This window comes from Eulemur rufifrons, chromosome 2 (assembly GCF_041146395.1).
Source record: "Eulemur rufifrons isolate Redbay chromosome 2, OSU_ERuf_1, whole genome shotgun sequence".
Taxonomy (NCBI): Eukaryota; Metazoa; Chordata; class Mammalia; order Primates; family Lemuridae; genus Eulemur; species Eulemur rufifrons.
The window spans coordinates 114250733-114273525 of record NC_090984.1 but is presented as its reverse complement, the minus strand read 5'-3'; the positions used below and the strand labels follow the sequence as shown (position 1 = coordinate 114273525).

Below are 22793 nucleotides of genomic sequence, written 5' to 3'. Positions count from 1 at the left end.
GGTCCTAGATGCCATCTTCTTCCAATAGAAGGCTGTTCCATCTACATTGAAAATCTGTTGTTTAGTGTATCCAACGTCATCAATGATTTTAACTAGATCTTCTGGATAACTTGCTGTAGCTTCTACATCAGCACTTGCTTTTCACCTTGCACTTGTATGTTATACACATGGTTTCTTTCCTTAAACCTCATGAACCAACCTCTGCTAGCTTCCAACTTTTCTTCTGCAGCTTCCTCACCTCTCTCAGCCTTCATAGAATTGAAAAGAGTTAGGGCCTTGCTCTGGATGAGGCTTTGGTTTAAAGGAATGTTGTGGCTGGTTTGATTTTTCTATCTAGACCACTAAAACTTTCTCCTTATCAGCAGTAATGCTATTTTGCTTTCTTATCATTCGAGTGTTCACTGGAGTAGCCCTTTTAATTTCCTTCAAGAACTTTTCCTTTGGGCCAGGCGCAGTGGCTCAGACCTGTGGCTCATGCTTGTAATCCTAGCACTCTGGGAGGCCAAGGCTTGCTTGAGCTTAGGAGTTTGAGACCAGCCTGAGGAAGAGTGAGGCCCCGTCTCTACCAAAAAGAAAGAAAAAAAAAATCCAGCCAGGCATTGCGGTGTGTGCCTATAGTCCCAGCTACCCGGGAGACTGAGGCAGAAAGATCACTTAGAGCCCAGGAGTTGGAGGTTGCAGCGAGCTACAGTGACCCCATTGCACTCTACCCAGGGCAACAGAGTGAGACTCTGTCTCAACAAAAACAAACAAGGCAACTGACCACCCCCCCACAACCCCCCACTCCTTCACATTCTGCAAAAAAAAAAAAAAAGAACTTTTTCTTTGCATTTACAACTTCACTGTTTGGCACAAGAGACCTATTAATAGCTCACAGCCCAGCTCAGCTTTGCACATGTCTTCCTCACTAAACTTAATCATCTCTAGCTTTTGAGAGACATGTGACTGTTCCTCTCACCTAAACACTTAGAGGCTATTGTAGGATTATTAATTAGTCTATATTGTTGTGTCTCAGGGAATAGAGAGGCCAAAGGAGGGGGAGAGAGATGGGAAATGGTCAGTTGGTAGAGTAGTCAGTACATATGCAACATTTATCAGTTAAGTTTGATGTCTTATCTGGGTATGGTTTGTGATGCCCCTAAACAGTTACACTGATGACATCAAAGATCACTGATCACAGATCACCATAACATATAACAATAATGGAAAAGTTTTAGATACTGTAAGAATTACTAAAATATGACATAGATACATGAAGTGAGCTCATAATGTTGGAAATGTTTGCTGCAGGGTTGCCATAAACCTTCAGTTTATAAAAACATAGTATGTGTGAAATACAATAAAACAAAGTATGTCTGTATATCTTCCCCTGTGTCCAATAGAAGTCATTGTTTATCTTATTGTTGTTCCCCTGTAGGTGATTGTTTGGGGGTTGTTGCTTTCAAGATTTTGTTTTTGTCTTCGTCTTTCAGTGGTTTTATTACATATCTCTGCTCATTTTTTTTTTTCGGTCTTTTTTTCTCTCTTTGGATCAGATAACTCTTATTCATCTGTCTTTAAGTTCAGTGATTTTTCTGTCATCTCATAGCTGCTTTTGAGCCCATTTAGGGAATTTTTCATTTTAGTTATGGTACTTTTCCACTCTACCATCTTCATTTGGTTAATTTTTATAGTTTCTGTTTGTTTATTAATAGTTATTGTCATCTTACTTTCTTTTAATCTTTGAACATAGTTTCCATTAATTTTTTTGAGGCCTTGTATTTCTTTTTGTAATTTCAGAGTATTATGGGGATATAATTATTATTTTATTATTATTTCAGAATATTACAGGGGTACAAATGCTTTGGTTACATATATTGCCTTTGCACTGCCCAGAGCTACAAGCTTGTCCAACCCCCAGACATCATGCACCGCACCCATTAGGTGTGAATTTACCCATCCTCTCCTTCACCTTCCCACCTGCCCAATGCCCTATGAATGTTACTTCTATATGTGCACATAAGTGTTGATCAATTAGTACCAATTTAATGGTGAGTACATGTGGTGCTTATTTTTCCATTCTTATGATACTTCACCTAGAAGAATAGGCTCCAGCTCCATCCAGCATAGTACAAGGGTATTAGTTCGTCATTTTTATGGCTGAGTAGTACTCCATGGTATGCATATACCATATTTTGTTAATCCATTCAAGTATTTATGGACACTTGGGTTGTTTCCACATCTTTGCAATTGTGAATTGTGCTGCAATGAACATCGAGTACAGGTGTCTTTTTTATAGAATGTCTTTTTTTTCCTTTGGGTAAATACCCAGTAGTGGAATTGTTAGATCCAATGGTAGTTCTTTGAGTTCTTTGAGGTATCTCCATATTAATTTCCATAGAGGTTGTACTAGTTTGCAGTCCCACCAGCAGTGTAAGAGTGTTCCCATCTCTCCACATCCACATCAACATTTGTTGTTTTGGGGACTTTTTAATAAAAGCCATTCTCACTGGAGTTAGTATCCCCAGTGAGTAATATCTCATTGTGGTTTTGATTTGCATTTCCCTGATGATTAGAGATGTTAAGCATTTTTTCATGTTTGTTGGCCATTGGTCTGTCTTCTTTTGAAAAGTTTCTGTTTATGTCCTTTGCCCACTTTTTAATGGGGTTATTTGATTTTTTTCTTGTTGATTTTTCTGAGTTCTAAATAGATTCCAGTTATCAGCCCTTTATCGGATGTGTAGAGAGCAAATATTTTCTCCCATTCTGTAGGTCATCTATTTTGCTCTAATGATAGTTTCTTTGGCTGTGCAGAAGCTTTTTAATTTGATCAGTTCCCATTTATTTATTTTTATTGTTGCTGTGATTGCCTTTGGGGTCTTCTTCATAAATTCTTTCCCTAGGTTGATGTCTCTAAGAGTTTTTCCAACATTTTCTTCTACAATTCTTATGGTTTTATGCCTTAGGTTTAAGTCTGTTACCCATCGTGAGTTGATTTTGGTGAGAGGTGAGAGATGTGGATTCTGTTTCAGTCTTCTACCTGTGGCTATCCAATTTTCCCAGTACCATTTATTGAATAAAGATTCTTTTCCCAAGTGTATGTTTTTGTCTGCTTTGTCAAAGATCAGATGGCTGTATGAGGATGGTTTTATATGTGGGTTCTCAGTTCTGTTCCACTGGCCTATGTCTCTGTTCTTGTGCCAGTACCATGCTGTTTTGGTTACTATAGCCTTATAGTATAGTTTGAAGTCTGGTAAATTGATGCCTCCCAATTTATTCTTTTTGCTGATTTTTTGGTCATACTCATAATAGCTTCTTTGAAGCTTTTGTCTGCTAAATCCAACATGTGGGCCCATTTGAAGTGAGTTCATATTGACTGCTATTTTTTCTGAGCTTTGGTCAGACTTTCCTGTTCCTTTGCATATCTCATAATAGACATAGTACAAAATGGAAATACAGATAGTATGTAAATAAAAAATGGAACAAAAATCCTGATTGCATGTGCGGAAAACAAGTTTTTTATAACTTTTCAGTAATCATAATTGATGGTGGTATTATTAGTATAGTTATTCTGAAACTTTCTCGTATAACATGGAATAAAGCAACTGAATAGTTATGGAATATTCTAATATCCCCTATGTCCTTAAGAACCAGAATTTTAAGTAGTCTGGGGAAAATTGTAGTCCTGAATTTGAATGATTGAATTGGAAATATCAGTATGAAATCTAAGGTGTTTGTGTGTGTATGGATGGATGGATATGTGTGTACGTGTGTGTGTATATATCCACACATATATATGTGTTGGGGGGAGATGTTCTGGTCATGGTGACTGACCCATTAGCAATGAACAGCCCGAGCTCCTAGATTGTGATGTGGAAATATCACATTCCTCAGTTTCAGTTCTGGGACGGGAAATGTATAAGATGAGCCTGGAACATCTGTACATACATCTAGATAATGAGGAAACTATCAAAGACTTCTAAGTCATTTTAAAAGGACCCAGGTCAAATATGGGACAATCTGAATTTTCAAGAAGGATAAAAATTGCAGTAGACTCGTCAAATATGTCGAAATTCATGAGTTCTAATTCAGTATCTTGAAAGCTAAGCAAATGAACGGAAAGAATCAAACATTTTGCTGTATGTGCTAAGCCACTGGAAAGCCAAATATTAGATGAAGGAAAACATCTCTTTATAAAATTATTCCAGGTAATTAGTGAAAATACAGTGAGAGAATTAGAATCTCACCATTTCGGAGATTGATGCATCTAAGCATTGAGCATCAAGGGCTGCTAACATCAGAACAGGAGCACACCACTGCTAAAGTCTCGCCAGAGAGATTGAACCTGAATTGATGAAGCCTCAGGATCCAGCTGCCAAACTGCAGGAAATACAGAGAACAGAGGAATATTTTGAACGGTACCATGAGTGTGCAGTTTTCTAGCCAGTGGGAAACTCTGTAGGTCAAATAATTCAGATTCTTTAGCAGATTAATTATAAGGAAAAGAAATAGGTTTACCCATAATAATTAAAAAATTTTAAAAAAAGAAAAGAGGTAGATAGGGAATATATACAGTAAGAGAGATTTTAAAGAATGATCAAATTTTAAAAAAGGGTATAACTAAACTACAGTGTAGGGATGCATACTTGAGTAATGAAGCAATTGCTAGAAAAGTCAGGGTGGTTGTTACTTTTGGATGGAAGGGCCTGTTAAATTGGGGTGAATGGCAATGGTCTTTTTTTTTTTTTTTTTTTTAACTTGGGTGGTAGTTACAAGGATGTTTGTCTTATAATAGTCCCCTAAGCCATATATCTGTTTTATATGGCTTTCTGTATCTGTATTTTATGCAATAAAAAGGTTAAAAAAGAAACAAGGATCCAATGGGACAGAACAGTGCCCAGCAGAGGGTGGGGAGGAGTCGTCCCTGTTGGAGAACCAAGAGGCCAGGAGTCAGGTCCTGGCTCAGCCACTCCCCCATGGAGCTGTTGGGCGAGCCTCCCCCTTTTCCTCTCTGGGACTCAGTTTCCCTCTCTGTCAGTTGTGGGTAACGAATTCCTGCCTACCTCACTAGGTTTGTGGGAAGACCACGTAGAATAATGGGTTGGGGAATGGCATGGAACCACTGGCGTCTCGGAAGGTGATGGCTAACATTTACTGAGCAGCGGTTGTATCTCATTTCATCCTAGCTGGATCTCATTCTCTCCTGCAGTGGGGACCCAGTCTCTGTCCTAAAGGAGCCCAGAGTCCCGGGGGACTTTCTTGATGAGAGAATACAATAATTTTAATTATCTTATCAGTGGTTTATTTAGTAAATAGCAGCTCTTCTGGATGGCTTAGAGGGGCTTGAAAATAGCTGATTCCCCTGAGCAAATTAAGTATTCTCACAGATCATTTGCCCGGTGAATATGCTTAGCAAAGCTTTTTTCCTAGAGACAGTGCAAGAGTAAACCCGAGCTCACCATCTGAGCGTGCGTGAATCCGGACTGGGAAGAGAGGAATGAGGTGCTGGGTGAGGGAAGAATTGACTTTAGGAGCTTGTTCTAATGACTTGCAGACAGACCCACTTCTGCATTATCACCATCTTATCAACGTTAGTCCCCTTCTCTGACACCATCTCACTTGCAAGTTCTGTTCCTGCTGGCTCAGACCACTCAACAGGAACTCTCCTATCTCTTTGTCACCCACCCCCACTGGGGGGCCATGGACCCCACCCCTTTCTTTGGAGCTCAGTATGTCCAGGTACAGGGAGTTCCTCTGGCCCGTGCTGCTCTCCTGCCTCTGTCTTTCGTTTCTTTTTGTCATAGGAGTCAGTCCCATTTTCCAGCCTGTTTGCAGGCTTCTGCCGGACAGAGATCGTCTGCAACTTTTCTGGGTACTGGAATCAGATAGGGCCTGGGTTCGCATCTTTTGTTTGTGGGCTGTATGATCATGAACATGTTACCTAATATTTCTGAGCCTGTTTCCTCATGTATAAAACCACAATTGAGAAGAAAATTTTGACATAGTATATCCTAGAAGCCAGTTCTGATTTGCATTGTTTTGTGGCTGCTTTTGTCTTTTCCCCAATAAATGTTAGAATTAATATGTGGAATGAAGGGCCGGGAGGTGGGCAGTGGGAGGGAGGTAGCAGCTGGTGGGGGAATGGGCGGACTGACATGGTTTTCAGCACCAAGTCGGGAATTTCCCAGGTGCCAACTCACCCAGGCATTGGAAGTAGGTACTGGGCCCATTTTATAGACAAGGAAAAAGCAAGGTGAAGCCTGCTGGCCAGTTCTTCCCCTTCTCAGTGCATACCTAGCACCTGTTTTTTTTTGTGTGTTTTTGTTTTATTGTTTTTGAAACAAGGCTCTCACTATTGCCCCGGCTAGAGTGCAGTGATGTCATCATAGCTCACAGCAACCTCAAACTCCTGGGCTCAAGTGATCCTCCTGCCTCAGCCTCCCAAGTAGCTGGAACTACAGATGTGCACCACCACACCCAGCTAATTTTTCTTTCTTTTTTTTTTTTTTGAGACGGGATCTCGCCCTTGCTCAGGCTCATCTCAAACTCCTCCCTCAGCCTCCAAAAGTGCTAGGATTATAGGCATGAGCCACGCACCTGGCCACATCTGGTATTTGTTCCCTTTGCCATGTTTCCAGATGGCTCACGTTCCATTCTCCCTTCCTGTCCTTCTTCTCATGATCACTTTCAACCTTTGCCCTTTTCTTCTTCTCCTTCCTCAACTTATGAGCCTTTCCCAGGCCTAAGCAAGTTATCTGGCATGACTCACAAGCATGTGTGAAGATCCCACACAGCACCATGCTGCCTCGAACCCAGCAGTACTGCTTCGTTTCCCCAGAAAAATATTAGAGGCTTTTATTTACCAATTTAATGGCAAAGATCCTCCCTTCTCCATTGCATTTACCTGGCATGGTTTGAGCTGGAGACCTGCAGGCGGGCAGGGCCTGATGGCGCCACTGCCCTTGTCTCCTGGTGTCTCTTCTCCCACCTTTGCCATCCGCTCGGCTCCTGAAGCCATTTGGACCACTCTACACGTACAGCCATCTTACCACTGTACATGTAAAAGCCGTTTTTGTTTCTTTCAAAGAATTCTCTTGGATTTTTTTCTCACTTGTCGTAGCTTTGAAATGTCCCCGGAGTTGTTTTGGAAATGCACTTCGCATGTTTCCTGCTAATTGAAATGGAAGTGAACATGGCATTCTTATCCTTGCGTTTGAACTTTCAGCTCAAGTCCTTGGGGTACGTTTGGAAGGACTTTCCTCCCCTCGATGTCCTTTCTGCCTTTCTTCTCCACAGCCCAATTGACTGGGTGAACATCATGGCCAAAACGTTGCCACTTAGAATTGATTAATGAAGTCACATTGTCAGCAGAACATTTCCACCTTCCAGATTGTCTTTCCTGTACACCTTCATTGACTTTTGCATTGAACAGCAAATTGGCCTCGCGCTCGTCCATGTTCTGTGCAGTTACAGAGTAGGCTGATGGCGCCCCAGCCCCTCCCGCTCTCCCCCTGCTTGATGTGCGTGTCTTCCAGCCCGGGCCGGGTCTGGGGCAGACCTTCCCCCATGCAAGTAAATTATACTGTTGCTGAGATTTTTCTCTTTTCTTTGGTAGTTCACCACCCAATTTCACATTTTGGAGTTTGGTCTGGCCCTTCTCAATTAATTCAGAACAATCTCCAAATGCTGGCTGTGCTAAGGGAGAGAGAACAGTAAAGATTCCCTTGCCAAACACCATCCGTTCCCTCTACATCAGTGTTGCATCTGTCCATGCCCCTACCCCGCAGCCAAGGGTACCAGCACTCTTAGGAGATATCACCATCATTTCCAGGAGAGCCCACAGAGCCCCAGAGGAAGAGTCTTTTACTGTCCTCGTCTGACATAAGTTGTTGTCTTTTGTCATTGTGGGCCAAACCTGGGAATTGGGTAGGGGAGTTCCTGGGACATGGTAGGCTTTCAGTAAATAGCAAAGTGGATGAATGAGTCAAACTGGGGAGTGTCTTTTTTTTTTCTCCCTTCAAAATTAAATGATTCCAAAGAAGTAAAGCAGATTTTCTAGTGCTATAAATTGACTGGAAGGTAGATTCCAGAATTTGAAAAGTTTTTTGAACAATGGAGAGTTTTGAGGATAATAGTAGTAATAATGGTAAATACTTAAAAAGCGCTTCCCATGTGTGTTAACTTGTTTCATTCTTACAACAAATCAACGAGGCAGGTGGAACGGTGGGTTGTTCTTTTGCCTGAGCTCGCGTAGCGGTTTGCCATCTTTCATTTACAGGCCTTTCGTGCGCCATGTTGAAGGACTTGTTTACTGACCCATAAACATGAACTCTGAGAAGCCGCTTTTTGTGACTTCCTTGACTTTGTGTCCCTGTGCCTGATACACTGCCTGGTACACAGTCCTCCTCGGTGTAGTAGCGTTTGCTGCCTGGCTGGCTGACCGAATGTATAATTTACTCCGCTTTTGTCACGAGGAAGCCTTAGTTGCTGAGGTAGTCCAAAAAATGTTGTTAAGCCTAGTACAACTCTCATTAGGTTTGAAATGAGACATCCGGAAGCTTCGCCTGCTTGTTCGCATCCCAGTGTGGATGGTTGTCACACCCTCCGTCACTATATCTAGGCTGCAGCTGGCTCGCTCCGTTGCTCAGAGAGAGTCCTTTGCTAACGAGGCCAAGGTTGTGGGTTTGATCCCTGGCCCCTGACTGCAGCGAGCCATCTGTCTTCACAAAGGCATGTCACTGGATACGAGGGGAGGGGGGTGTGCAGGGGGAGAAGCTGGAGTCCATTCCCGGAGAGGCAGCTCCCTGACAGCTGGCCAGAGCGTCCTTCTGGACCGTGAAGGATGCCTTTCTCTTCTCCCACTGTCCAGCTCTGGATGTCTGGTTTTCATTTCAGACTTTTTCAAAATAGGTGATACTGCGGGTTACATAAATGAAAGGGAAGCCATTCTGAAACCTGAGAACTGAAAACCGTTGACCTAGAAGATACATGGCATATTTCTGGTTTTCTAGGGTTACAAGTGGTGACACTGTCCAGAATCCTGATGGGATGTATTTCATAATGTGAGAAATAGCTTCTGGTCCCCTTTGTAATCAAGAAAACTCTTTTCAGCAAGGAGATGGGGAAAGGGATTTTAGAATATAAGATTATGTTCAATCTTTTCTTTCTTTTTGGGTATACTCAGCTTTTTCAGTGTCACCGGTACCTAGCTGGCTCTGTGAACAAGGAGAGGTGGGTACAAAGAGGGCTTTGCCCTCAAGGTGATTGCAGTTTGACTGGCGTACAGATATAAGTTCAAATGAAAATCAGTGCAGGAAGTGCTGTCTGGGCTGAAAACGCATACCGAGTTTTGGGAGCCCCCAGGAAGCAGTGCCTGCGGAAGCCAGGAAAAGTTTCCCAAGGCTGGCCTTGGTCCTGGGTCTCGAAGGTTGGCTTAGAGTTAGTTTCCTGGGGCCCTTCAGACAGAGAGGAGTGTATCTGAAGGCACAAGGGCAGGGAAGTTTTCCTAAAGTGCCTGGAAAGTTTTTTTAAAAACCTCAAAATCCTCCTTATCCACACAGCTCTCTAGAAGGCCGGCTTGTCACTTGGTGTAGGAGTGCTGCTCCCCAAGGTCCCCACACTACAAGGAAAGCCCCTGAGGGTGTATGAGACATCATAGGTAGGAGAGTACCAGGCTTTGCTGCCTGCTGGTCCCTGCTCAGTGAGAAAGGAGACAAGAAACAGGTGGAAAATATATCCCCTTGTGGTCTTGGTTCATTCAGCTCACGACGGTTCTGAGTTTCATTCACTCAACACATATATCTTGAGCACTTCCTGTGTGCCAAGCTCTATTTGAGAGCCATGGATCATGTCAGTGAGCAAAACCAAGGTCTCTGTCTTGGAGGCGCACACATTCTTGTGGGGGATGTGAATCCATCTAAGCTGCCTGAGGCAGGGATGGTACCCCTTGTTCACCAGCACATCCTCAGGGACCAGCCTGGAACCTGATATGAATAACCTACTGCTTAAGAGTTTCATAAGTACTAGTTGGTAAGGGAAAACATGGAAAAAGGCAAATGATTTCTTTGCTGTAAGAGATCTATTGTGTTAACGTGTAAGTGATCTTTAGTTACAAAATTCTTAGTCACAGAAGAGAAAAAACACTGAATATAGGGCCGGGCGCGGTGGCTCACGCCTGTAATCCTAGCATTCTGGGAGGCCGAGGCGGGTGGATCGCTCAAGGTCAGGAGTTCGAGACCAGCCTGAGCAAGAGCGAGACCCCGTCTCTACTAAAAATAGAAAGAAATTATATGGACAACTAAAATATATATAGAAAAAATTAGCCGGGCATGGTGGCGCATGCCTATAGTCCCAGCTACTCGGGAGGCTGAGGCAGTAGGATCGCTTGAGCCCAGGAGTTTGAGGTTGCTGTGAGCTAGGCTGACGCCATGGCACTCACTCTAGCCCGGGCAACAAAGTGAGACTCTGTCTCAAAAAAAAAAACACTGAATATACTCTAGCAGGGGTACTTTTCCCTCATTACCCAAGAACTTGACATCCACTAGAAAAAGTATTTTATTCACATCACTCATGTGATGTTTGCATGATAATGACAGGCGCTACTGATTTTAAGTGTTTTGTTGGCCTGGGTCAAACTTTGAGGTCAGAAGATAATTTGGAAGGACAAGTTAAAGGGAGGAATTGTCTTTTCCCACCCAGCTCCCAAGAAATGAAAGGAGAAATAAAAAAACGAATTGTGCTGGCATTGAAATTCCACCCCTCAGAAGCTGAAATGGTTCTCAAGTCCTGAGTTTCTCCCAGCCTTGGTTTTCCATTTTGATTTTGGAGCTCAGGCTCCCTTCCCTTATACATTTCTCGCTTGGTTTGATAGTGCAGAGGGACAGGTAACAATATTAAAGAGCTGAGAATATTGTCCAGAGTTGTCAAACAGGACAGGACAAAACCAGGCGCTGCTGGGAGCTGGTAGGTAAGAATGTACGTTTCAGAGCCCAGCCTAGGAAAACGCTGCAGGGCCGGAGCGGTAACGGAGCAGGAACTGCAGCCGTGGGCAGGAGGGAGGGTCAGGAAGGAGAGCAAGTGCTGGAGCGGCACCGCCCTCCCTGGGTGTCCCGACGGCCTGTGGGGGCCAGCGCTGATTGGCAGGAAGTCATGCTTTTGTGCTGACCTAAGAGCCAGGAAAGAAGCCCTGGTCAGGAGGAGGTTCAGCAGCAGGAGGATGAAAAGGGAGGAGAGAAGAAAAAATGGAAGTAGGTCAAGGGAAGAGCAGAATATGTCCCTGTGGAAAGTGATAGGCTTTCCTGCCAAAGGGGAGACAGGGTCTGAACAAGACCAACGCTGTGGGACACTGGCCTGAGCTCTCCCTGCTGGGTTGGGGACAGACAGTGACATTTGTGAGCGAAAGCAGGGTTTTGCCTGCCTGACAGGTTGAACAAGCAGCTGGTGCTCCCGGGACTTGCGGGCCCTCTGCTCCTAGGTAATAGCAGGGCTGTTGGGATCCATTCCACGTGGAGAGCAATGCACCCAGCTCAGGAAGCTTGCCAAAGCAAGGCAGGAGATGAACCCCAAGTTCTGACAGCTCACCAGAGTGCCCGCTGCTCAAATGCTGGCAAGAACATTTGTTTTGAGAATAGTTTACCATAATGAATTCTGACATCATTTCACTCTCTCAGTCAAGGGTGTTGAAATGGAATAAATGACCTCATGTCAAGGGTCTGTGGAAACCCTCAAAACCGGGGAGATTCCCTTGGCTCTCTTGCCTTCATTTTGGAGCGGGGATTTTAAGCAACCGTCACTCTAGATATTTAATGGATCTCGACATGTTAAGAATAAACATAGTTTAGAGATATGAAGGCGATTGTGGGTTTTGTTTACTCCCCTCAAATTGGGTTATCTCACAGCATTTGGAATATAATTCATGCAAATTAATTTCCATTTTTCGTTCCTTTCTATCGTGATTATCCATGTAGCTTAAAACAGTTTTTTTCTTGCTCTCATGGTAACAGTGGAAGTGCTTAGTTGAATAAAATTGTGTGATTAAAAAAGTGTTTGATTCGTATAGGACTTGCTGAGAATTGTATGTCTTTGCATTTGGGGCACCTTCAAATGTGCAGTCTTTCCCCCCCAGTCCTTTCCTTGCTGTCAGGTTGTGCTGTGGTTGGGCAGGATCGGCACCCAGCTGTCCTTCCCTGGGGCCACCGTCATTTGAATAGGCCACCGCCTCGGGCCTTCTCCCTCTGAGATTTTTGTGGATTCTTTGTTTACAAGCAGTATTCTTCCCAGCTTGAAGAAGAATTTGATTCTGAATCCTAAACTCTTTCCAAGAATAAACTGTAAACAGTTTGAGAAAAACTCATACTGGCTTCAAAGGCCGAATTGGAAATACGCACCGGCTTGCGGGTTTTGCCTCGTCCTCTGTGCGGCACCTTCAGCCGGGAAGACTTCCTCTGTTTCTCCACCAGAGGGCCTCGGTCCTGCATGGGAGAAGCCGTCGTGCGCCTTAAGGGGGAATTGAATTTCTCTGTCCGTCCTTTCTCTCCTTAGGCAGCCGAGGGCATTACCCTCAGACACTGGGCTTCACCTGGGCCAGCGGATTTTCTTTCCAGTTTTGAACCAGTACCTAGGAGGATCTCACTAGCTGTCATCACTGGAGCACACAGAATTGATGTTATAAATATATTAAGCAATTTGCATATTAATGATGCAAAGCACAGACCTGAGCTCTTGGATTCGTATTTTGTTCTTTCCTCTAGAGTTACACTTCTGTTTTCAAGCTCTCATTTACCCAGGAAGGTAATAGAATATGATAGAAAGCTCCCAGCTCACTCTCTCCCTGGGTTTGGGAGCCCGAGCAAGCCATTTCACTTCTGTGTCATAATGAACCAGCTTGTGTTGCATCATTTATAGCTAGAAAATTTTGTGCTTCTGTAACTATCTAAGTAGCTCATTCTGCAAGGAGGGCCTAGGAGGCATTCTGAATGACCAACTCTTATTTGTAGCCTTCCCCGGGGTATGATGTTTCGATTTGATACTGCTCATTCAAGGCCTAATTTTCACCCTAGTAAGTCATCCTTTTCTATGAGGGTCTTCAATTATGTTTCCTCAGCGAAACACTTATTTCATACAGTGCAAAGTATGAGCGTGAAAAATACATGTGAAAAAGGAAATAACTTTCCTTTTGTACATAGTAGGAGCTTAATTAGTGACTCTGGAATAAAATTGGATTACCATATCCATACCCAGGCCTTTTTTAGCTGTAGCTATTTCCTTCCCTCCATGTTACTTAAGAGAACTAAGCTTCAGTCCAAAGCAAATGTACTTTGTTGCCTGTGACCATGGATCGCATAAAAACAAATGAAGGAGAAAGCAGAGTGGATTGCTTGTCCCAGGGCCTGTTGCCTAATTTTTATTCATGTTCCTGTTAGATTTCCTTTAGTGCTGCTTGGAAGCTGAGCACAAGCTTGTCTTTTTATGCCGCCATAAAGCTTCTGATCTGATATTATCTGATATGTGTGGGTGAGAGGAATATGGGAGTATTTATATACCTATGCCAATAAACCTTAAAGTTCTCGGGCCATTCTTGTGAATGAGTGCCCTGGGATGTTGTGTAGGTATAAGATACGAGTTAATAGCCCTCGTGAGTGCTTGTAACTTACAGAACCCACATTCAGCTTGATTTAATACCTTTGCATGATTTGAAATGTCATCCAAGAAGAAAGCCAAATACCTAGAGCATCTGCCACAGCCTGCAGAGGCTGACAGGTTTGCACCGGCTGACCTGCTCTGTGGCTTTTTGGAAAGATGAGATGTGTTCTAATGAGCAGGTTATAAATATCACCAAGTTATGTCATAGGTGGTGGCAGCGCTCAATGTAAAGGGACCAGCTGGAAAGCATTCCCAGCTGAACTGGCCGGGCACAGTTTTCAGAGAGGACAACAAGTGGGGCTTGAATATATTGACCAGGATGTTACTAAAGCATTATTTGTGCCTTAATGAAACACGTCACTCAAACACGTCCCTGTAAGGTGTGTGGGGCAGTGAGGTGAGATGTGTTCTGATCACACTCAGGAAGCTCGGGTGCCAGTCGTCACACTCGCTCTCAAAACAGGCCTCTGACCCGTTGCTTCTTGTTGTCAGTGCAGGGTTCAGAGAAGTTGGTTTGGTGAATTTACTGGACAGTGATTTATGTTCTCAAAGATGCAGAGTGGTTGCTTGGTGAAGTCCCTGATTTTTCATACCTTTTATCTTTCTTTGTCCTGCCTGTAAAAATTGCAACAAGAAGCTTTTACCCACAGTACATATGGTGCCTTGCTGATATTCCTGTACCCTTTTGCCCCATTGTTGACACCTACCTTTTAAATAAAAATATAGATTTCACCCCCACGCTGCAGAGCCATTCTAAGTTTGAAGGTAGACTCTTGTAAGAGGTCTTGATTTTTTTTTTTTTTTAATCGGCCTCAGAACTGATTTTCAGATTTTTGTTTCAGAAAATTTGGTGGGGGTTAGAAAGCACAAAAAAACCATCGATCTTAGGTCATATTTTTCAGAGTTGACCAAAGATGGATCCATGAGCAGAATAACTGTTTACTTAAAATTTAGCCAACAGATTTTAGGTAGACAAAATGTGTTGACATATGCATATAAAATATTTAATATTAATATGTGCCAGATAGAAATTCTATCAAATTCTGTGTGCACACAGGAACTTGACAAGAGGAGTCGGAAGATTTAGAGAGCTTCTCAGAGCAGTTGAAACGAGAACAACTCAAAACCTGCGAATGGTAAGTGTGACCGGTGGGTGACTTGTTTGAGGCGAGCACAGTGCTTGTCTCATCTATGTTTACATTTCTATGTTTTTATATTAATATATAAATAGTAACTAACCCATTTAAAGCATATGATTCAGTAGTTTTTAACATATTCACAGAGTTGTCTAGCTATCACTGATATTTAATTTCAGGACATTTTAATCAAAAGAAGCTATACTCATTAGTAGTCAATCCCCATTTTCCCCTTCCTCTAGCTCCTGGCAACTGCTGATTTATTTAATACTTTCTGTTTCTATGGATTTGCCTGTTTTGGACATTGTATATAAATGGAATTATATAATATGTGGTCTTTTTGTGGCTTCCTTCACTTATCATAATGCTTTCAAGGCTCCTCCATGTTGCAACACTTATTTCTTTCCTTTTTATTGCCAAATAATATTCCATTGTGTGGCTATATCACATTCATTTATCCATTCATCAGTTGACAGACATTGGGTTGTTTCCACTTTGGGGCTATTACGAATAATGCTCCTAGGAATGTTCATGTGCAAGTTTTTATGTGGACATACGTGTTCTTTTCTCTTGGATGTAGGCCTAGAAGTGGAATTACTAGGTCATGTGGTGACTCTGTGTTTAACGTTTTGAGGACCTGCCAGACTGTTTTCCAAAGCGGCTGCACCGTCTTACATTCCCACCAGCAGTTCCGAAGGTTCCAATTTCTTTACATCCTTGCCAGCACTCGTTATCTTTTTAGTTGTAGCCATCCTAGTGGGCATGCGGTGGTATCTCAGTGTGGTTTTGATTTGCCCTTCCCTGGTGGCTAATGATGTTGAGCATCTTTTGATGTGCTTGTCGGCAGTGCTCTCTCCTGAAACATAAAAAGTGCAACCTGTGGGGCAGGTAGACTGGATGCCTCCTGGATGCCAGTGTGTTGATGGGATTGGCTGTATGTTTATAATTCATACCAAAACCCACACAGAGCAATGCAGATTAGATCCTAATGGGAACTAGTTGCTTGGCCAGTTATGTTGACTATAAAACTTAGAAGACAAATATAAAAGATAGGTTAACCGGTTGATTAGCAGCTTGGCTCTCCCATTGACTTGAAATCTCTCTCCTCCTTTTTAATCCTTTCACTTTCCTATCTAAGGAGGTTCATTAATTATACCTCTGGAGCTTACCTTGTAGAGCCGTAGCCACTTGGTGTTTGGGTGAAGGCTTGGTGCTTATTAGAAGCTAAGCAAATGTCACATGTCACAATTGATGTAGCACCCCCATGTAAGATTGCAATTTCTTTTGTCTTTTGTCATCCATGCTGTTGTCCTCTCTTTATCATCAATCCTTTAAATGCTGTGGGGAATTATTCAGCTGGGCAAGGCTAAGAGATTCATGTTACAGGAAACGAGGGCATTAACTTCATTCTGGTGTCTTCAGAGTTTTAGGAGGTAGATATACAAATTGTGGGGCCCCATGGCTAAGCAGGAGGCTTTTCTAGAATTGTGGGAGTGAGATAATATGAGCAACTTCACGGACACACACAACTCGCCCCACCACTAAGAACTCACTTGGCCCTTAATATTTATTTATATATTGATGTGATTTATAGGTGTCTTAAAAAGTTCAAACAAAACATTTAGATTTTTAGGGTTCTTCAAGACAAAAGAACATGGATAAAAATTGTTGCCAGCTGTCTTTTCTCTCAAATTGACCTACTCCCAACATTTCATAAAACTTCTCAACTGGTCAGTATGAATAGTTTCTTCTAAGATATGGAAGCATGATGAAAGTAACAGATTAAATTGGCAGGTGCTTTCATAATTGTTTTAAAAGTACACTAAAAAGGCCAATCTTGCAAAATTGCTTAAATATGGAACATTTGTTCCTATTGTTGACTCTCAAATATATATATTTGATTAAGGAAGTGAGTGTTTTTTCCCCATTAAAAGGTGTGAGTGTACTAAATACACCTCAGGAATCTGCTTACTGCTGACTTCAACATTATTTTACCAAATTAGAGAATATCCTCCATTATTGTCTAAGGCTTATAATTTTCAAATCCATAGATTTTAACTTTTAAAAATAGGCAGGATTCTGAATAGAGATGTGTTAGGAAGGAAGGAAGGGGTTCGTGTCAATGTCTGTTTCTGAGAAGGCTGGTGATGAGGCTCCTACAGAACGTTTGGGCAGACCGGAGCTGCTGACTGGTTACTGTTAACAGGAGGGGAGACGCTACCCGCTTTGTGTCACACTGAGGTACACGTGTGCCTTTTTGATCTCAGTTAATGATCTTTAAGTGACCTAAGTTAAACTGTTTCTGATTCCTTGAGTGCTTAACCAAAGATGTGCATCAGAATTATCCGAAGAACTTTGAACAAACACATATCTCTATGCCTGACCTCAGAAATTCCAACAGAGTAGGTCTGGGACGGGGCCCGAGAATCTGTGTATTCTAAAGTTTCCACATGTCATTCTTTCCCACCCTAGCTGAGAAGCACTTTCTTGGTCTTATTCACTGGTGTCTTGGTTTACACTGGACATCAGAAAGTTTCTCCAGATAATGCCATTCATAAGACAGTGTTTCCATCAGTCTTAGTATCTATGATTCTTTTAGTATTCACTGATAATTGCAAATTTATGATATTCTTATGAGATGGAAGAGTTGCTTGGTAAATTCTATCTGGACCATAGCAGAGAAGGATTAAAAAAGACATTTACAGTAATTCCATCCCTAGTTATATACCCCAAAGAATTTAAAACAGGTGGTCAAACAAAAACTTACATGTGAATGTTCACAGCAGCACTATTTTTGATAGCCAAAAGGTGGAGACCAAATGTCTATGAACTGACGAATGGGTACACACAATGTGGTCTATCCATGCAGTGGAGTATCATTTAGCCTAAAGGGAATCAAGTACTGATACATGCACAATATGAATGAACCCCAAAATATCATACTGAGTAAAGGAGGCCAGTCACAAAAAGACCCATATTGTAAAATTCCATTTTATACAAAATGTCCAAAATAGGCAAATCCATAGACACAGAAGGCTTATTAGTTGTTCACAGGGTCTGGGAGGAAGGGGAATGGGGGATGATTGCTTAAAGGATGTTTTTTTAGGGGGGTGATGAAAATGTTCTGGAACTAGATAGTGGTGATGGTTATACAACATTGTGAATGTACCGAATGCCATGGGATTGTACACTTTAAAACAGTTAAACAGTTTCTGTTCATGTCCTTTGCCCACTTTTTAATGGAGTTGTTTGATTTTTTTTCTTGCTGATTTGCCTGAGCTTTTTTTTATAGATTCTAGTTATCAGCCCTTTACAGGATGTATAGTATGCAAATATTTTCTCCCATTCTGTAGGTTGTCTATTCACGCTAATGATTGATTCCTTAGCTGTGCAGATGCTTTTTAATTTGATCAGGTCCCGTTTATTTATTATTATTGTTGCTGTGATTGCTTTTGGGGTCTTCATAAATTCTTTGCCAAGGCTGATGACTATAAAATTTTTTCCAGCATTTTCTTCTAGAATTCTTATGGTTTCATGACTTAGGTTTAAGTCTATTATCCATTTCAAAAGAAGATAGACTAATGGCCAACAAACATAAGAAAAAATGCTCAACATCTCTAATCATCAGGGAAATGCCACCTGGTAAATTAAAACCACAATGAGATATCACTTAACTCCAGTGAGAATGGCTATTATTAAAAAGTCCCAAAACAACAAATGTTGGCATGGATGTGAAGAGATAGGAACACTCATACACTGCTGGTAGGACTGCAAACTAGTGCAACCTTTATGGAAAGTAGTATGGGGATACCTCAAAGAACCAAAAGTAGAACTACCATTTGATCCAGCAATCCCATTACTGGGTATTTACTGAAAGGAAAAAACAGACATTTTATAAAAAAGATATCTGCACTTGAATGTTTATAGCAGCACAATTCACAATTGCAAAGATATAGGAACAACCTAAGTACCCATCAATACGTAAGTGGATTAATAAAATGTGGTATGTGTATACCATGGAGTACTACTGAGCCATAAAAAAAATGGTGAACTAATACCTCTTATATTAACCTGGATGGAGCTGGAGCCCATTCTTCTAAGTGAAGTATCACAAGAATGGAAAAACAAACACATGTATTCACCATTAAATTGGTATTAATTGGTCAACACTTATGTACACATATGGAAGTAACATTCATTGGGGACCAGGCAGGTGGGGGGGTGGGAGGAGGGGATGGGTAAATTCACACCTAATGGGTGTTGTGCTCGCTGTCTAGGGGATGGGCACGCTTGTAACTTTGACTCGGGCAGTGTAAAGGTAATTTATGTGACCAAAGCATTTGTACCCCCATAATATTCTGAAATAAAAAAAATTAAAAACAAAAACAAACAGTTAAACAGCCTGAGCAACATGGTGAGACTCTGTCTCTACAAAAAATAGAAAAATTATCTGGGCACAGTGGTGCACTTGTATAGTCCCAGCTAGTTGGAGGCAGGAGGATCACTTGAGCCCAGGAGCTTAAGGTTGCAGTTAGCTGTGATGATGCCACTGCACTTTAGCCTGGGCAATAGAGTGAGACCCTGTCTCAAAAATAAAATAAAATAAAGTGGTTAAAATGGTGAATTTTGTGTTACATGAATTTTACCACAAATTTTAAAAAAATACACAAAAAGTGCATTTAATGACCAAGTTTGTACATAAACATCCAGGCCTTAATTCAGGCCTACTTCCCTCCTTTAATTCTAAATTTATTTTGTAGTTACCAATGATTTTTAGGCATTTAAACTACAAACTAAATATAGGTTGAGTAAAAGGTATGATAGTTATTGGTGATCTTGTTGGTAATTTCTCATGTTTATCTCATTTTCTGAACTTCATTTGAGCTTTCCATGGACACAACCAAATGTCCTTTCAGTACGCTGATGAAGTGATGCCTTTAAAATATGCAATCACATCAAAACCCCATTTAAAAATCTCTTAGGAAGGTTAATATTCTAAGGGAAAATGAGATTTACCATGAGCTGTCTAGCAGTGGACAAGCAAACTGTGGAGGGCAGAAATTTTTACAACTTTAGAATTCCTGCATGGCAGATATATCCAGAAAATGAAGTTCTTTGTTCATTTTTTTCTTTTTAACATTTATTTCTCAGCTATAGTGAGTTGAAGTTATTTTTGCCAGGTGAATTTTCTAGCAGAAGTCATTAGCTTATATGATTGCAATGAGATCAAAATGAAACTATAATGGAAGGTTTAAGAAAACAGTTCAGGAACTGTTTAGATCCTGAAAATTGTGTTCTTATGAGATCTTTACAGATTGCTCAGTTGGGGATGATCAGAGCACATTTAATTTCAAATTTTTATAGACATTTAAAGCCAGTAAGTCTTACTTGGGAATAATCAAGAAAATTTGCCTTTACCCAGTGGTTATCAGAAACCACTAGGCTAGTGAGTTGGTTGCATTTAAATTTCCTTGTGGTGTTTTAAGAGATTTCACATGGATAAAAGCTTAACAAAGCTCTCTTATGGAACATTTTTTTTTTTTTTAAAGGCTCATTCTCTGGGAAGATGAACATTCTTTGTCTGCATCTTGCAAAGAATGCTAAAACCTGGTGGAAAACCCTGCTGGTTGAAATTTTATTGTGCTACCTCTGGGTGATCATGGGCAGTGTGGACTACCCTGGGACGCAGTGCTTCTTTTCAGAGGGATTTTAAAAAAATTCCTTATCCTCTTCTTTGTTACTAGCAGATTATGAGCTAAATGAAGTGGTATGCATCAATCAAAGACACACTTCTTAGGACATGCCACACACTCCTTCCCCCCATACATCATGCATGGTACTGTTCTAGGCAGTGGAGTCCCAGAGGGTTTGGGAAGGCATATTAATCTGCATATAACTTAGGAGGACAAGATCCAGTTGTTTCTGGGTTTTCACAGTGAGGAAGGAGATACCCATCCAGCTTTGCGGAAAGGTCTTTTTTGATCAGAATCCCCAGGCCCCACTTTGCCTTCTCTATTGCACAAGGCCAGGAGGCCCAGGATGCACTGAGGACAGAGCACTCAGGTGCTGAGTCCCAGGGGTGCGCTGTGTAGGGCCGGCCATTGGTGTCTCCAAGAAGGAAAACATTCTAAATATCTATAGTGGACATCAGCTCATCAATGGAGAGTTGTGGGGTTTTTTTGTTTGTTTGTTTGTTTTTTCCAGGAATAGCATCATCTGAGTACTGGCTTTATAGGATGTCAATTGGGAAGTGGTGAAAATATCTGCAGATCACCTGTTATTTATAAGATCTCTTGGGAAAGGGCTTAGCTAAAAGTTTCAGTTGTTTCAGGTTTAAAACATGTTTAATGTTCCAGCGCGTAACAGAGACAGGGTGGCATTTGAAGTGCATGATCCTCTTTTGTTTAAAGAGTTCAGATGTCTTAGTGTAACATATTTTCTTTTCTTTTTTGTCATAAACTGGTATGATTTTCATCATAAAAGTAAACATTTTAAACTGTGAGTCTTGCAATAGTGCTTAGCACAGAGTGATGACAGAAATATTTATTGGATGAGTGGACGCATGAATGAATGAATGAATGAATGAATAATACAAAATAGATTCATGGCTATGCTTTTCCTCCTTTGTGTTCCCAGACCATAGCCAGGCAGCTGGCAGAGATCTTGTTGCGGGGTATGTGTGAGCAGAGCTATTGGAACCCTCTGGAGGAGCCACCGTGCCAGTCTCCTCTGGACGATCCTCTCCGGAAAGGAGCAAACACAAAAACCTACACCCTCACTCGGAAAGCCCGCGTCTACTCAGGAGAGAAGTATGCAAGTTGACGTCCTCACCTGTAGGTTAGGGGATGGGAGGGAAACGTGGGAAAATTCAAGGATGAGTAGAAGTAGGAGGGCAGATTTTTTTTCCCCTTAAAAGAAAATCAGATGAACAAGTCTCATTTTCTAATTTAATTGATACCTCATTACTTTTCATAACTTTGCAAATATCTGTGCACGAGTGGGGACATTTTAAGTGGAAAAATGCTCTCATCTCAGTACTTGGCTGCCATGCACAGCCATCACTGTTGGTCTCTGAAATTTTTGTTCCCCTTATTATAAGAACCCCAGCGTTATACAGCAGTCAACGACAAGGCCGTTTGTAAGCCAGAGCTAACATTTTTTCTATTCTTCAGCAATTCCTCGATCCTTTTGTTTAAAATCTTGTTCTAAACTGAACTAGATATAAGAAGGAGAATTAAAGAATTTGAAAGTGATTGGGAGGTTATGTCTCTTTAGAACTTCTTTATCTTTTGAAGTTTTAAATTTGGGACATAATCACCTTGGAGGAAAACGGGCCGGAGAACCACACAGTCTTGGCATCAGGTCAGGTGAGAGGAAGCAGGACACGGGAGGGAGCGAGACAGTGAAGGGCTGGGAGACAGAGACAGTTGTTGACCTATTCCCGATTCCTCCCGTTAGAACCTTTAATTCCCACCGTTGCCTGTTCCTACAAGGACAAGGCCTGATGGTTTTTCAAAATCTCTACATGAAGGAAAGGAGAACATGCACGAACAAAGACGGATAACTTTGGTGCAATCAAATTGGAAAAGTGGCTAAGAGGCTGCAGGCTGCTGCTTCCGATGCCCCAGGGAAAGCACTGGCAGAGATGGGTGATTAGATACTCTCTCCATGTGTGACATCTGAAAATGATTATGGCATTTGCAAAGGGAGGCAGCAATCCTCAAGGCCACTGCCCGTTAATAATCCTCTTAAGTTGACCCGGGCGTGTCTCTCCTTCATTGCCTTCTTCAGTTTGCATTTCTTATGTGGATTCAGACAAGTTAGTATATTCGTAGCTTTTTCTGTAGGCTTATTTTCATTTTCAGCCCCCTTTTCCATGGCCTCATTGAAACACAGGTTTCTTTAATTTACAGCCTGTGTTTACTCCTTAGTTCTTACCTGGATTCATGAAGCATCGGTCCTAGTAATTCCCAAGCTCTCACTTTAAAAATGCTGACCCCTCATTATGAACTATTTAGAGTTCATTTTTTATTATGA

General features: G+C 41.7%; 1 protein-coding gene across 2 annotated transcripts in view; it reads left to right on the top strand.

The window, feature by feature from the left end:
* The window catches only part of TTC7B (tetratricopeptide repeat domain 7B), a 247340-nt gene that overhangs the window by 88849 nt on the left and 135698 nt on the right, over positions 1-22793 (top strand). For both annotated transcript variants that reach the window (XM_069465219.1, XM_069465218.1), the window contains exons 6-7: positions 14678-14756; positions 21393-21565. In XM_069465219.1, the coding sequence (XP_069321320.1) occupies positions 14678-14756; positions 21393-21565 (252 nt within the window). The remainder of the gene's footprint in view (positions 1-14677; positions 14757-21392; positions 21566-22793) is intronic.